The 18,022-nt window shown below is 30.5% G+C and overlaps 1 protein-coding gene and 1 long non-coding RNA gene across 3 annotated transcripts in view; one reads left to right on the top strand and one right to left on the bottom strand.

Moving 5' to 3' along the window:
- Positions 1–8,113, top strand: part of LOC118195821 (uncharacterized) — a 35,894-nt gene extending 27,781 nt beyond the window's left edge. Inside the window, exon 2 of one of the 2 annotated variants that reach the window (XR_015041840.1) lies at positions 7,957–8,113. This is a non-coding gene — a long non-coding RNA (uncharacterized LOC118195821). The remainder of the gene's footprint in view (positions 1–7,956) is intronic. The other variant, XR_015041841.1, reaches the window with a different exon arrangement.
- The window catches only part of eRF3 (eukaryotic translation release factor 3), a 47,022-nt gene that overhangs the window by 7,044 nt on the left and 21,956 nt on the right, over positions 1–18,022 (bottom strand). The window contains exons 5-11 of the mRNA XM_085819556.1: positions 15,372–15,480; positions 12,076–12,225; positions 9,411–9,565; positions 6,403–6,549; positions 3,779–3,872; positions 3,559–3,639; positions 75–176 (exon numbers count right to left, since the gene is read on the bottom strand). Coding sequence (XP_085675682.1) covers positions 75–176; positions 3,559–3,639; positions 3,779–3,872; positions 6,403–6,549; positions 9,411–9,565; positions 12,076–12,225; positions 15,372–15,480 — 838 coding nt within the window. The remainder of the gene's footprint in view (positions 1–74; positions 177–3,558; positions 3,640–3,778; positions 3,873–6,402; positions 6,550–9,410; positions 9,566–12,075; positions 12,226–15,371; positions 15,481–18,022) is intronic.

The raw sequence follows: 18,022 nt of genomic DNA, 5'->3' as shown, positions 1-18,022 counted from the left end.
CTTCAGGTCATTCTTGAACATAAATGCATGAAGCAAAAATAAAACTCTACTAATTATAAATAATTTTAACTTACTTCCTCTTCTACTCCTTTTAGTTTAATTTTGACATTTTCTCCTGACATTACTGACACAACTTCATCTTCATCAGACCACAACTGTAAAACTTCAACAGCTTTCTGTGAAACATAGATTATATTAATAATACTGTTAAACACTAAAACCACTTTTTTCTTTCAATTCCCAACTTAGATCATAATTTTATTTTTTAAATGAATAAAATGAACGCATCTTCTTTTGATTTTGGACCATGGAAAATAAGGAAACTTTTCCATATAACACTTTCTGCCATTTAATCCTTATCACATCCATCAGCTGATTACAACTACCAATATATTATTTTCTAATAGACAGTAAAATAAGTCTTTAACATCAGTTTTACTATAAATCATGTAACTCATTAAATTAACAAATTAACAATAATATACAAATGTAATGTAATAAAAATATCCCCAAGTATTTATAATAAACTATAGAAAATAACAAAAACATAATTGAAATATTGAAGCATTAATTACACACACACACACACACACACACACACAAAAAAAAAAAAAAAAAAAAAAAAAAGAGAGAGAGACCAGTATAAGAAAAAACTATTTAAACATGTTTTGGAAGCCATGACCAATATGAGTTGCGAGTGAGTGCAGCCATATTCAACACCAGTTAAACCAGTTTTATACATAAGCTACACTCTCACTGCATATTAAATTAACATTTGAATCAGTTTTCAGCAAAAACCCAGAAAGATTGGAAAAAAGTAAATAGTGAAAAATAAATTGAAAGTAAACAATATTGTAAATAATTATGTACTTTGTTTATCTGCACCCTCAATTTCAACATTTACATATGGATAAAGTGTCATGTTTTCGGCATATTTCAGAATATATACGTGACAACAATCAATTCACATATGTGCACACCATACATGGGTCTAAATACATAATGGATTTGTATAATGTAAGCATCATTTTGCTGAATAATATTTACTTGCAGCTACCTAGTTGTAGATCCCCCCCAAAATATCTTAGAAAATACTTCTTTCTATTATTATTTATGAAAAGAATTCATGAGATGTAAAGTTAACTTCTAAAGACAGACAAACAAATGTTTTTTGCCAATGAGTTGGGAGATTTTCATGGGGTGAGAATAATCAGAAAGCATTGATAATTATTTATAAAATGCTATAAATAAATCTAAAATTCTTAAATGAACGAATACTTGAGAATGCCAAATTGATCTAAATTCACTATATAATGCATCATTCAGATTATTTAATTATTTACAATGTGATTCTGATGTAAAACCTATTAATATTTAATAAGATAATTTGAATTTTTGCTTATAGTTTTATGCTTGATTTCACTCTAAGAATGATCTATCCATCCAACATATCTATCGTCTTCAGTTTATCGATCATATCACACTCTTCCCCCATGGCTAAGATAAGAGATAAAAGAAGTTTATGTCTATTTTTTCTTCAATGTCTCCAAAACACCCTGGTTCATTGGCTGACACACAGAAGTTACATTAGGAGGGAGAAATATGACTCTTATATCTTCGTCTCATAACTGTTCTGCATCAGGATGGGATGAGGCATTGCCTAGAATGAGAATCGCCTTCCTTGATAGAGTTTTACCAATGGAATGAACTGCTGATGAAATCAATCATTACATATTACTTCATTCATCCATGTGTTTGATTGATTCCAGTACCAAACAGGAAGATCATAGTTGGTTTTGGCTCCATTAGTGTACTTTTTTATGTTTTCAAAAGGTCGGGGATTGTTTATTTGCCTATAAGCGCTAGTTTGAGCTTATGGTAGCTTGTTGCATTGCTGCATGCCAAGATTGTGACTCTCTCAGACCTTTCCTCCTTGGATGCCAGGGCTCATTTGAAAATTCAGATTGGTCTCATTAAAAATATAAATTTATCTCCAGATATACCATCCTTTTCAATTAGTTTGTAGAAATTATCCTTGAATATTGCAGCATTTTCTAAATTTGCAAATAGCTTTTCTCCACACACGTTTAGCTGCCTGATGGCATACCGCTTTTTCCATCTGTCGAGTCTCTTCATGTAAAATTGGTTATGAAATCGGTGTTCCCTTTGCCTGAACCACAAATAAAGCACCTCACTCACTTTTTCGTATTCACCACCTTTCACATTTTTTCTTTCCCTTAAACTATACATGCATGTTTTTTTCACATATCAAGACCTGATTTTGGACCTCTTCTTTTCCCACCCTATCAAAACAGTCCGTCCAAAACCTAAATCCATGGTAATTTTGTTTACACTTTCTCTAGTATGTTTAAGGCATCTAGTTTCATTTCCATTGTCCCACTAGTTTGTTTCCTTTTCTCTTCGAACGATATTTTCACATCACAGAATGTTAAAAGTTCCCCAAAATATGTTAGCACTTATATGCCTGGATGTGAACTGTGGAATGATACCCACAATGAACTGGTGTGAGTTTATTTTGCAATAAGATGCAGTCACAAAACTTCAGACAAGTCTCCTAACATTTTGCAACACTATAAAGGAATGTGAGTAAGCAGCCAGCTGACTTTCTTCTTAGACTCAAAAGAAGCAAACAGTGTTGCCAAGTTTTATAATATATCTTGAAATTTGTTAATCAGTTCCAAGAATTAATGGCACAATGAGAAAAGGGCAAAAACTGCAGTAAAAGAACACTCAAATCTTTGAACAGAACAGGAAAGACACATGCATAAATAATATGTACTGCATGTAATATTTGGTCTGTTTGGCCTCGAAATACCTTTAAAAGGTTCTGAAAATGTTGTCAAGTTACACGGAATATCGAGATATTGAGAGTTGAGTTTGAGGGACTTTACTGCATTATGAAGACAATTAAACCTCTGGAACTTCCATTTAACCCTAAAGTGAAAGCTAAACATAAATATCTATCACATTTTATGCATTTTCTCTGTTGTTATTTTATACTGATCTTTCTGATCACAGAACTATTTTAAAGCCATTTGACTTTAAAATAGTTCTGTATGGCCTTTTTTTTAAAATTTTTTTTTATATCTTCGTATCAAATTTACGTCTTTAAATTTTATTTTTTATCTTTCTCTTACTAATCTTAAGAAACAAACCAATACTTCCATCATTTTCAATGCATACATACATTAAATATTCATAATAAAAGCAAAGTTTTAACATTTATTCATAGTTATTACAATAAATGGATGCAAAATTAATTTTTTTTTTTATTTTTTTTTTAAAGTAACATGAACAGTAATGCCAAGTCACAAATTTTAGCTCCACTTTGCATAGATCTAACAACATTTTACAGTCTCGTTTACTTTGAAGCTAACAAATCACAATAAATTACAATCATATTCAAGATTATATTAAACACAGTCTCCAAAATGAAGTTGGAAGGCTATAAAAAAGCAAAATGTAGTTAATAAATAAACCAGCTATTGCTATATTATCAAAGACCTCATTAAGTCACCAAACCTGTAGGCAGCTTACCCTATTTGGCATTAAAAGCAGCTGTTGCCCTCTTTTGGCATTTCCAGCCTCTACTTTACCCAACACAACAGTCCCCATATCCTATAAAAATTAAATGTGTAAATTTAAACAATATCAAATTAAAATGACTAAAATATTTTCAACAACACAGTTAATAAAATTTATCACCACATAACAGTTCAAAATATTTTTACGATAAATTCTAAAAGGAAAAAATTACCTTATATTTATCTACAACAGGCATTCTGAAGGGACCTTCAGTAGGTCTATTTAGAGATGGTAGAGTATCTATATATTCCAAAAATGCTGGACCACTATAATGATAATATTACAATTACATTTAAGAAATATAAAAAGAATTTTTCACATTACATTGCAGAAATCATACAGAAACTAAAAATGCAATCCTTTTACACTTTTGAATATAATGTACAATAAATTCTTTGATATAATGCCAAGACATGAAATTCATATGAATTTTAAACCTGTCTAAATAAAATAGTGTATTTCTTATTTTTTAGCTTTCATATGAAAAAAATGTTTTTAAGATATTTAAAATAATTAACTGTTAATTTTATATCCTTAAATTATATTTTGTAAGCTATTAAATATACAATACCCACTGCTTATTAAAATCATTTCTATTCCAAATGTATTTGAAGTTAGTACGCAGCTGAGTTTAATACATCCAGATTTGCATAAAGTAAGTAAAATAATAAATTACAACTGATTCATTTATTAATTCTAAAATAATAATTACAAATTAATACTAAAATTAAACTATTTATGCAATTTGGGGAAATTTTTTTAAAAAAGTATCTTTTTATAATTATGTTCTTGATGAAATTTTCTTCCTAAAAAAGAGCTATTCTATTTGCATTAATTTCATATTGTTCAACAATCATTTTTCAATTGGATTCCAGGTTTTTTAAACTCATGTAGCTGCTGCTAATTTTTTTAACAGCACCTTTCAGTTCAAGAAATTTTCTTAGAATTTGCACTGCTTTCAGTTGATGATGGAATGTCATCACTTTCATTGTCAGTTTCTGAACTTCTTTTGACGCTTAAACAGTCGGATTTTATACATGTAGTCTCAATATTGTTGTGTATTGACACATATTCTGTAAGTGAGCCCTCATCACTCCCCTCACTCATGTTTGAAACATTAGTTGTACTTCGCAATTTCACTAAGGCCTCTACTGCATAAAAGTGACATTTTCTAAAACAGTTCGTAACTAATTTAAAGTGAATAACCTTCTGCATTGACTATAACATGCATGATTTCTAGCAGAGATAATGACTTACTCATCTTCTTTGAAGTGCTTACATTATTACAAAATTCATTTCTGTTCTCCAAACATCAAGATTTCCTGCTTTAGCCGATAACCAAGGTCTTCGTTACTGGTTCCATATTTTACATTAATAACACAAAAATTTACCACTTCAGTTTCTTAAATCAATTGTGTTTCACTTTTAATATTAGTGAGTTCTCTGTAATGCAGTTTCATGTGCTATAAAATGTGTGTGACTTGTATTCATTTTGCAGCCCAAGTAAAACATCTTTTATCTGGTATCATTTGCTTCTTCCTTCCCACCATGCAATGTCTTACGAACAACATTAGATTTCTCTTTCTCCAACTTGTAAGCCATATATATATCTGTTGATATAAAATTTTCTTCCTAGCATTTAGTGAATTAGTGAAAAATGTTTTTGAAATAGAAACATTTTTAACTTTATAAGTTGAAACCATTCTTGAAAAGCAATTTTAATATCTCTATAACTGTTTTTTTTTTTTTTTTTTTTTTTTTTGTCATTTTTGTGCTTCCTTGGAACGTTTCCAATTAGTTCTTCAATAACTGTAATTAATTGTTTAGGTAAATTAAGCAATGCTGCTTGGAAAATTCTTATTTTAAATGTATTTTTTCTTTTACTGGAATTACCAAGAATATAAAATCTTTTCTTTTAGGTTCAAGTCGCTTGGCATTTTGACACGCACACTAAGCACATAACAAATTAAAAAATTGCTTCCTTCAGCAGCTTACTTAAAATTTCAAAACTGATCTTTCTTACAATCATAGATTGTCCAATATCCATTTATAGTTGATCCACAACCAATGCTTTTCTAGCCTTTATTGCAGTCTATCGTTATCACTACCTCTCATTTAAAGACTCTTAATGTATAATAATGCTTTAAAGTATTTCATGAACATTTTTTATAACTCTCCATGAACACAATGTTTATCCATTGATTAATTTTGATGTACCTTAAAAGATGGGATATAGAAGTTGCACTTCCACCTCGATCAGCTGGTATCCAAGAGCGAAACCTCCCTAATTTACATTGCCTCTAAAGGATGGTTTTTGTTAAACTTTTGCTTCTCTGAAATACAGTTTTGACAAAGAACTCTGCAAACAGGGTCTAATACACACAGGGACGGGGGGTAGGGAAATTTCAGTCAAACCTGTTTTACTGAAGCATTATACACCTGAATGATACAGCCATGGTCTACTTTTATGTTATAAGGATGAACTTCGAAAAACTTTGGCAGATAGAAGTAGGATATTCTGACTCTGAAGGATCAGTCTTTTGCTAACGAGTTTAATAAATGGCACTTTTTCTATTGATTAGTGTACATTTGTTTTGGTTCTTAGAAATTTGATTGTAATAAATGGCTGAGACCAGAGTTTAATAAGCCTCAGCTACTGTCTGTACATCCAAAAGTATACAGATACTAAAGAAATGACCTATGTAAAATTAAACTAAAAAAGACTCAAAACTTATCAAATTAAAGTTTGTAAAAATTTGAAACATTTAAGTTGAATTACCAATTATAAGTACTTACCGATACCAAGGACAAACAGATTCATCAGGTACATATTTCAAAAAAGCACCTGTTAAACCTGAACAAGGCATAAATGCTACATCCACTTTAGGATTAAAACCACATTTCTTCAGATATGGAATGAGCTTTTCTTTACATTCATTATACCTATATTAAAAAGAAACAAAGCTGAATAAAATTTTATAATATATAACAAAAGATTTAAACTTTATTTACAAACAGAATTCAATAAATAATCTACATTTTATTTATATCAGTCAGATCACTGTGAAATCTGCTGAATACAGTGAAAGTTCACAGACAAGTTGTGAGGTATAAAAAAAGTCGAACTTCTAACGAAAACATGATACTCTTCTGTTATTGGGATCAGAATTGGAAATGTATGTGCATGCACACACATATATGTACGTACACAGGTTTCTGAATTCGGTCATAACAGAAAAGTAACCAAAACAGTTTTTCAATTATAATATAAAAATTTTATACTATATGCTGGCTTATTTCAGACAAATGTTAAAACCAAATATAGGAGATAAAAATGGTCACTTTGGAGCATTACAGCTGTTTTCAGCTTAAGATTTTCTTTCCCTCCCCACACTCTACTTAATGACTCTAAATATACTAATAGCTATCACTAGTCAGCGAATGCTTTTATTTGTTGCTATACATGTACTTCTCCATTAAATATACTTACATCCTGGTATTACATAGCAGTCTCATTACTATGATTAGGTGCCCTGCTACACATATTATTTTTTCATTGCTTTGTTGCAAAAGACTGACTTTTATTTCAAACATTCCTTGAAATACTACACAGAATAGAAATTTCATTTTTTCATTCCTTCCTCATCTTTCGTAGATTAATTACTATAATTCTTTACTTTCATTAATGCCGCCCAAATGGTATAGTGGTTAGCGTTGCTGACTGCCGTGTCGAAGGGTCCGCGTTCAAATCCCAGAGAAGGCATGGATGTTTGTAAATGTATGGGGATACTCTATATAGGCGGCCAGCCGAAAGGTCTCTCAAGAGGTTGGTTGTAGGGAAGAGGGGTGGGAAACACTTGGGCCTGTCATCACGGGGTGCCCTCCATCAAAATTGGGAGTGGAACTGAGCCAAATCGCACTGTCACCTATACGAAGCTCACGGCTGTTGCCAACGACAGGCGCAAACTTGCGCTCCTTGCCACGAGGAATTTCCTGGGTTTGGGCTGACTATAGGTCAGACAATTGAGCATTAGCAACAATAACTTTCATACATATAAAAAGAGAATACTTGAGCATACAACTTATTTTGCATATCTTTAATTTCAATTACGATTATATGATTAAAACATATTCCATGCATCTCATTAACAATAAACTGTTTATGAAGGAGTTCTGAGCAGAAGCGTTGCAAACTTAAATTAACTGAAGCTTGGGTAGAGTGATACGAGTTTCTCGAATGCAAAAGAGTCACAGTCAGTCTTTAGTTTGATATATGAAAAGACGTTTGATGCTATATCTGTCCTTGTATGCATTTCATGTGCTTCAATAAAATGTTTTCATTTTTTTCAGAATGACCTTTTTGTCTTATTGGAATTTACAAAACACCTTGCATCAGTCATGGGAGCCCAGAAATTAACTTTCAACTTTTTATTCTCAACAAGAAGACTAACACTGAATTTTTTAGCATCTTCTTAGAAATGTAAAAAAAAAAAAAAAAAAAAAAAAAGTGCATTTGAAACCAAAATGTATTTATACAATAAAAGGTCCAGAATTCAGACATAGAGCAAAAAAATCATTATAAATTTTTTTCCGTTCCTCAAAAAGATGGTATGCTGTAAAAGCGATATTTTTCTTGACTGAGATTCCTGTGTGCCAGTTTCAAATACTTGCTAGTTAGGGAATCATACTATGGCCAATGACACTACATTGACTGACATTAACCATGACCTAAATATAAGCGAAATCTCAAGACATATTTATTTAGATTGGGATGTTGCTCATACTTTTTTTTTTTTTTTTTTTTTTGGCATAGTAACGGAAAGAACTCCAGTTCATTTCATACAGCAAATTTCACTCTTGATTAACTTTCTGATTTCAAGCAACTTATTATTTTTTCTGCCTAATATTATTAATTTTACTAAAATTATTGTTTCGGCACATGATAACATTTCCGTTTTACTCTTTCTCTGAAACTGCACATCCCTCAATCAGGATATTGGAATTTTAAACCCACTAAAATACTGATAAGTGGCTTTTCAAAAACTGATGGAGCAAAAAGACACTTGAAAAATTCTAGAACTATTTTAAGAGTAAAATCTGATGCGTGATCTGTATGTTCATAAGAGAACATGTCTGCAGATATTTTTTTAAATGCTTGGCATAATTTATGCCCAGCTACCAAATTTCATGACGATGATGAATACACAAATTTGAAGGTATTCAGATATCACACATAAAAAGCGAACTTGTCCGATTAATCAAACACACACACACAAAAAAAAAAAAAAAAAAAAAAAAAAAGAGAATGTTAAATGAAGATGAAACAATTAAAGTTTTCATTTTGCGATGACAATGATTCAACACTCAATCAATTAATGGAATGGTGAATATCAGTAGCTCGATTTTTAAATCCAGAAAATAATGCCTTCTTGGCTTCGAAGCTCATTTAAATTTCACATGGCGGTGATTCAGTTAATTGAGATTTTGCTATGCAAAATACCTTTTTATTAAAGGAAGATTGGTAAAGAACACTTTCTGATGCAACTTTCTCTATCTAACTACAATATTACATGTTTCATGACCTAATTATCTCCTAAGGCAATAATCCAAAATATTTTACAGTTTCCACATACAGTGTTACTGAATTTAAACTGATGGTCTAAAATCCGGAAATTTATGAAGACCCGACGATCCTGAATCTTGGACTTTGTACTCTATCACTATAAGAAATCATAATACATGTTCATTGCATAACACTTCAAATAAGTAATACACCTAACAAAATTCATCCACTTTTTCATTACCTTTCTTCAGACCATTCCACAGTAGGGTCATCCATTTTATTTACAAGAATTACTAAATGTTTTACACCAGCAGTTTTAGCTAACATTGCATGTTCTCGTGTTTGTCCACCTCGTTCAAACCCAGTCTCAAATTCACCTTTCCTTGCAGAAATAACCTGTTTAAATTTAAGACAAACTTCCTTAAAAATCTCAACATGCAAAACATGTATTCAATGAAAAGATTTATAATATATATAATATGTACAATAAAAATATAGTATGATTTCCTAACTACACACAATAAAACTGTAAAAATGAGAAGAGTGGATTAATTTCTGTTAGGTACTTAACACAAATTCCACTTAAAAACAAAAAACAAAACAAAACAAAACAACAACAACAACAACCAAAAAAAAAAAAAAAAAAAAAAATTTTTTTTTATTCTGAACTCAAATTATGCTTCCTTTACATTAAGATATTTCATAAGTTACACAGAACAGTTTCAGTAAATGTCAAAAATAAAAATTAAGGAGAAAAATAGAGTTAATTACTGAAGAACAAATGCACTAAAATTAAAAAAAGATGGAAGGATGTCATATTTTAAAAAGCCTTATTATAAACATATTTTTATCAAAAGAAGCATACCGCATACTGCACATACTTCAGACTTATTATGTTATCAAAAAGTAATTTTGTTATGCACGGTTCACACACTAAGAAGTGATTTACAGAAATTTCAAAAGATAAATTTAACTTATTTTTAAATAATTATATATTTAATCCTTCAATATTTAAACTTTGATTTAAACCTTAAACCACTTTCATAAGACTATCATGAGTAAATTTATAATCTTCTGCTACAAGATGGTAATCTATATTCTTAAATAATGAAGAATTTCTATGTATGCTTGTATATTCCTCATATTGTGGAAAAACAATTTCACTTAGAGCCACAAAATTTTGATTACACATAGTCCTCCACCTGAACCTGTGTACATCAAAAGGGAAAATTTCTATTTTGTTTACTTCATATCTTGTGAAAATTTAATGAATCTTTTATTAACAAACTTAGTGATTTGGAAGTGATGAGTGGCAAAATGTTCAATATAAAACATTTTTGTATCTGATGCATTAGATTGCTGCCATTCAGTACCTGCATATTAACCACCATTAAGAACTTTGGCTGGGTCAAGCTACGACAATAACTAGCCAATATTATGTCTATTAATTAACTGGCTAATATGGAGGATATGTAATAAATATCCTCCACTAGCTTTGTCATATTCTTTTCTCAATATATCCAGCTTTGTTCCACTCCCTTACACAAGTATCAGACTTCTTATGTTCTAGATGTATCTCTGGGGATTTGTGAAATAATGAAATGTAAGCTGCTTTTGTATAATGACAGATTATCAAAGAGTACAGAACATTCTGCATACAGTACTATATTTAACTAAAAAAAAAAAAAAAAAAAAAGGACAACTAAATGCAATACTAAAAAGTGCAGATAGATAATAAGAATGAAATGACCGATTTGAAGAAAACCAGACCACTTCACTACAGCTTACAGCTGTACAGTTTATTTGGTACTCATGCTAGACATTAACTGCAGTCAAATTTTGCCATGAACTGGATAACTATCCTCATTCTCAAAAATATGCATTATAGAAACAGCGATCCAAAATTCTCTATACCAAAAACTGACTCCACATCACTGCAGAAATATAACTTCACGCCAAACAATACTCCTTGAAGCATTTAGTAAACAATGAAGACTTATGCGAGTCCTACAATTAATACGCAAGTGCTATTATCATGGTCTCTTTCATAAAAATTACTTCAAAGATAAGTTCATACAATGATATATGAAAAATATAAGATCTATTTTTTTTTCAATAAAGCATATATTTTATTACAATGCAATACAATATTTCAACATTTTCTGATCGAGTTTTGAAATCTCAAAACAGCCAATAAAGAACTAAGTGCTTGAAGATTTCAAAAGCATTTTTATAACTAATATAAAAAATAGATTCTCATGTAGGCATAAAGGGGATATTAAGGAATTATCAAAGAACTTTTCAATTCGAAATCTGTGGGGTTATATTACTTTTGTACATTTCTCAATTGTGAAGACAGCTACATTTTGCAATGCATATATTTAAACAAATAAAACGTGCACAGAAATAAAGATACTTCACAGAGACAATATCTGTGAAATTTAGCTTAATTCCTTCCATTATCTTTTTGCTTGTAAACTTTTATTTCTAACTTTCTATAAGAACAGATAAATATTAAGATAACTTGATTTGCAAAGCAGACTTAATGTACAAGAAATAATGTAAAATATGAAAAATATTTATTACAAAGGAATTATCGTCCACTCTCTTTCTTTCAAAAAGATAATAAAAGTATGTCATCTTTTCCATTTTTCAAACACTGTTACAAAAAAGTGGACAGAAAGAACAAAGAAACGTACGCAAAGGTGAAATATGAGATGCAAAGAGTTTCATTTGATACACAATGAGAGTTAATTCTTATTTTAAAAAGAAACTTAAAAATATAAAATAAAAATAAACTTGCAAAGTACGCTAAAATGATCTTACATTATATTTAAATAAAATTTGATGAGCCATAGAAGGGTAGCTTGATTTTTACTCATAAACTAAACACTGTTAATACTTACAAGGACAGCTAAATCAGCCTGACAGGCTCCCCCAATCATATTTGGCACGAAACTTCTGTGACCAGGAGCATCAAGTAACGTGAAATGTTTGTTCTCTGTTTCAAAATAAGCTCTACCTACTTCAACAGTTTTACCCTTGTCACGTTCTTCCTGCAGAAGATTTTAAGTGGAAATTTATATTTAATTCAATAAATACATTATAAATATAATTACAAATTTTACATAGATATCAAATTCCTAATTACCACACATATATGGAAAATGTCATTAGGCCACAAATTTGAGGAGTTAAAAATTTTATTTAACCCTCTTGAATTACTAACAGAATATTTCTAAATTACTTTAGGAAAGAAATTCTTATCATACTATTAGTTATTTAACAAATTTAAAACAACACACACATCAGGAATACACATAGGTTACGAATGATTTTGTGCATATATCAACAGAATTTATGAACTGACAGGAGTTTAGAATTAATCATTAACAATCTTTCTAGTTTATCATTTTAAAGTTTATACTGGCTGCTTGATAGAAAAAATGTTGAACACTGAAAGCAAATTTAGTCTGGCACAAAATCAGATCAAACTGTATGGAAATAAAGTTCAGGAGGGCCTTTCCTGATTAAATTTTGAGTTACATATGAAGCTTCAATGCAGAGATTAGTAAAAAATGGAATTTCTATTTATCTATTTGATAAGTGTCTGAATAATGTCCTAGTATACTGTGGATCAAGTAGTGCCAATTCAATTCCAAGAAAAATTAATATCTACGTCTCCTCCTGTATGTGGGCGGCAATGTTGCTTAGTTTACATTAATTGTGTTCATTGATTTTAAAGTTGAAAGAGACTCAACCAGGCAAAAGAAGCATTTGCATACCCCAGACAGCATTTTGACAGATTCAAGTTATATTACTGAAAATTTGCTCTTGTGAAACCCTGCGGGTAGTACAGGGAGTTGCATCATTTCATTGGCAATGCACAATTAATGCACCAATAATAAATACTAGAAGCAGATATTGATAATACTCCAAGCTACCAGTTCTCACCATGATAGGCCATAAAACACTCTAAAATGGCAGAAGTTATCTGAGGGCCATGTCATCAATAAACTCCTCCATAGTGAGACAAAAATGAGATTTCTTGTTGAATATATCGTTCTATTTCACAACTCCATTCAGCCTTCTTCATTGCCACCATTCTAAGTGGCAATGAAGAAGGCTTGCCATTAGAAGTAGCCTTCATAACAGAAGGCTGGAAAATCAATCTGCTGCAGTCAATAAATTTAATACTATCTGAGTATAGACAACATCTTTGCAGATCACGAATTGCTACAGCATGATGTCTGATGCAACTTTCTCTTCTGACTACAATATTACATGTTTCATGAACGCATTTTCTCCTAAGGTAATAACTTTTCCTTGTTCATTTTCTAGATGCAATAAGAACAAAAATCACACACTTCTTTCAGTTATCAAAAAGCCTGAATGATGTCTTTACTTCCTGCCTATTTACATCATAAACGTGTGACTTTGCAGAAATGTTAATTATGTGCATCTACTTTGCAATGTACACCATTCACATCCTAAATAATGCAATATTTTCTCAGTCAGGCAAAGTACAGCATAACTGTTAAGGCTAAAATATTAAAAGACAATTATGTTTTTGTACTGTGTGGCCAATTTTAATTATATTTTACACTAAATTAACTTTATTTATTTTAATTAATTTTGTGATTTTTTAGTTTTATATACTGATGAAAAAGCTACAGGAGAAAAGTTTTTAAATACAATGAAAATAAAAATAATTAATGTGTATATAAACTCGTAGATAAATTTAATGCTGTAACATTTATAGGTTTAAAAGAAAATCAAACAAAAACACTATATATTTAACAACAGTTTTCATAAAATGCTCTACAAATCTTAATGTATTAAGCAGTTGGGTGAATAAAAATTGATCAGAAAAATCCCGCTGAAAACTATATGGGGGAGGAATTGTACAAACTAAATTTCATTACAAGATGACAATGTTATTAACTCAGCATTATAAAAATCTTCCTCACTGCATCTTGTTTTCCTGTCATACCTGGAGATAATTCTTCCAGAATTATATACGAAAGAATTATTTAAATACATTAAAAAACAGAAATTTTTCAGATTTGTATACTGGGAGAAAAGAAGAAAGATCATAAATCTTCACACTTTAACAGGAGAATCTGCACCTCTGGTAAGTGCTTTTCAGCATTTCATTTTAAAAATTTTTCTTTCTTTTAAATTTTATTATTATATACATAATATCATATTCTCACTTTCCTTGAAGGACAAATTTCATTTATTAACTTTCATTAATCTCATAATTTCTTCTTACATTCTTACTTGCAACTCTGAGTACACATTAATATAATCTTTATTTAGGAAAAAAAAAAAAAAAAAAAATTTTTATTGAGAATTACCAATTACAAAATTTGGCAAAATGTTCTCTTGTTATTTTAGTACATATTTCTACATCTCTTAATACTTCAGTTTTCTTTTTCATTCCATAAAGGGCCTTAAAGGATTTGATATTTCATGAAAGTCAGAGCTTACTTTATAAGAAACTATATGACCATGATACAAATATTGTATTTCCTCACATATTCCACCCCTTTTCTTAATTTTACTGTCCAAAAATCAAAAATGGAAAATTCTGTGAGTAACCTAATTTTAAAAGGATACAATTACAGTACAAACATATTATTTGTTTAAAAGAAATCTTCATTCCAATAAGAATACATGTAATATTAACATTACAATATCTGACAGTAACTGAGCTGGACATGACATGCTTCAGCTCAATTACCTCGTAAAGTCATAAGGGCACCTCACATGAATGAGTCTTGAAGAACATCGAAGAAATGAAGAAAAAGGTGGGCAAACAAAAGACCCAGATTTCAAAAGATCACACATATTTGCAAAGCTAAGTGTGAACACCTGCCATGTCCGGGAAGCTTAATGAAGAATGCACACAAAATATGGTTTAAATAAATAATGAATAATGCAAAGTAACATAAAGTGGTTGAAATGCTAATACAAACTGAATATAATGAATAAAAATAATCAAGGGTTATACAATCTACCAATAAACCAGCCCTCAGAGGGGAATACTATGTACAATAAAGGAAGGAGAAAATATGCTAATATTTTTTTTTTTTTAAATTTTTATAATCTGGAGCTAAGCTAGGGAGAAAAATATGTGAGGAAATAAGTAATAGGTAACAGCAATACAGGAAATATTGTAACCAAAGAGCAAACTAACCTGATTAGTATCTAGTGCCCAAGACAGATACCAAGACTCTCTGTTCTTCTCTTTTGCTTCCCTTTCATATTTTTCTAACGTGCGTTTATCAACCATACCAGTTAAATATCTAAAAAAATTGCCATTAAATAATAAGTAAATTGTTCAATATTCTTGTGATTGCAACATCAAAATATGTAAATTCATACAATTCATTAACAAGAAAAATTAAAGGTTATTAAAAAAAGAAAGGGACAAAAAAAAAAAAAAAAAAAAAAAAAAAAAAAAACTTGTATATCCTATTTTATCACAAATTTGCATTAAATGAACTTTAGTAAACGAGATTAATAATAATAATAAATAATAATAAAAGATAAATAACAAATGCAAAATGCATGTAATAGAAGCAAGAAGATTACTTAATTTATATTAACTACAGGAGGGCAATCAGCCAAAGTTTCATCCTAATACTGATCAAAAGCATTCCAAGCCCTTATATTGCTAAAATCATTTATCAAATTACATGACTAACATTGGTAAACTACAAGATACACTGCTGTGCAGTTTCTCCAGATATCAATCATATTTACCGCAAAAGCTTTTATCAACTTAAAATAATCAGTGTATTTAAATAGCTTATACACTTTGGTAATCGCACATAAAGTTCAAATTTGTAGTTTTAATCAACAGATATATATTACTTTTAATAAAGAATTTGACCCATGACCGAAAAGGGCGAGAAAAATTCAGCAATTATACTGACAAAAGTAACCAAAGTGTAATAACACAAACATCAATAATTAAGCAGATGTTCAATACATAATTTTATTAATTCAATATTGAATTATTCATAACAAAAACAGATTTTAGACAAAACAAAATTCTTTTTTTCTGGTTTTCAGATAAAACACCCTTCATTTTCAAGATATAGTTTGAAAGCCACATTCTTGGATAGGGTTTGCTCTACTAACATTTAAAACGAATGCCTGCAGTTAAAAAAAATCTAAAGGCATTTCTCATTTCTGCTATAAATGGTATTTCAGCATGCAGTTTTTTTTAAATTTTATTACTATATACAGTTGGTTTGTACATTTGTAGTTGGTTCTATTAAAAAAAGGGGAGAATATAAAAATTTCACAGATACAACTTTTTCTATATGAAATACTTTTTCCTACAAATGAATTCTGGTAAAACATGATTTCTACAATATCAGTTTTTTTAATTTATGGAAATCCTAATGTTTTGCACAATCAGTACAAATTCTGATTGGTTCATACTCAATACAATGGAATCATTCTCCACCAAAACCAAAGCAACTACCTCAGACAATTAAACCCCTTTTCTCTACTACAGTTAAAAAGTTAGCAAGCAACAATAGGAAGCAGCATCAGTTATAACTGCCAATATTAGCAGCTTCTTATCATCGAAAATTTAGAAGAAAAATCAAGTTTAGCACTTCAGATTGAGAAAATGTATTTAAAAGTCTTAACATTGAAAGAAATACAGTAATTTTTTTGAAATTTTCAGCAATATATACAACTTAACGCTCTAAGTGATACATCTTTTTTGATCTGCTCATGAAGACCTGCATTTAAACAGCTTCTTATTAGGTAAATCTGTATAATTACTTATTTTAGTCTCTATTCTCATAAACATACATTCATTGTGATGATATTTACAAAATTACAGAAAATATTTTAGTAAAGCGGCAAAATATTTTGAATTATAGTGAAGACCTGCATTTAAACAGCTTCTTATTAGGTAAATCTGTATAATTACTTATTTTAGTCTCTATTCTCATAAACATACATTCATTGTGATGATATTTACAAAATTACAGAAAATATTTTAGTAAAGCGGCAAAATATTTTGAATTATAGGTTAATATATACCAAGGGAAAAAAAAAAAAAAAAAAAAAAAAAAACTCCTGATTGGATTAAAAGTGGTCATGCCACACAGAGGGTTTATAAATATACATATTGTTGCGTTATCTTCTTTTCTGACACCAGTTGTTACGTTTTTTTCTTCCTTCACGTTCGTACGGGGTTCCTGAGGATTTGGAGTGAATAATGACAATACTACTTGATAAAGTATCGAAACACACTTTATTGGCCAGAATTGTCAGGACAGCTCCAAAATATGTTTTACAATCGTCGATATAAACACGCTGACACGATCAGCGACACAGCCTTCAGGTTATCAGGCTATTACGGTGGAGACAGCTTCACTGCAAAGCACCAGAGTACAGCTCACGACTCTGATTGGTCGTTTTTGGAACTCCACGTACTCTGGAGACTCTCCAGGCTACAACTCGCGATGCACTCGACGACACACAGCGCACAGCTCCCGACTCTTTGGTTCAGTCGTTCCAGGCACTCAACATGCTCTCTCGACGATGCACTAACTGTGATACAATAGGAGACTCTTTCGGTGCACTTAATGATCCACTCAGCACTTGCTGCCCGGCTGTCGACTCGATCGACTCTGCAGGGATTGACTCGCTAGACGAGACACCAACTCGATACTAACTATATCGCAGTCCAGATGAGGCACACTCTCGATACTAACTGACTGCGGACCAGCAGGGTTTATATAGCTTTCGGCTTGTGTTCGGGAACATTCTCGGCTAAATCAGTACGAATTTGTTCCAGAAGGTTCTGCAACCGTCAGG

This window comes from Stegodyphus dumicola, chromosome 6 (genome assembly GCF_044657685.1).
Source record: "Stegodyphus dumicola isolate Sdum_Otavi_A_Nest chromosome 6, ASM4465768v1".
In the NCBI taxonomy this organism is placed as follows: Eukaryota; Metazoa; Arthropoda; class Arachnida; order Araneae; family Eresidae; genus Stegodyphus; species Stegodyphus dumicola.
Note: the sequence above shows the minus strand (reverse complement) of the source record. Positions and strands in the feature narration are given on the sequence as shown.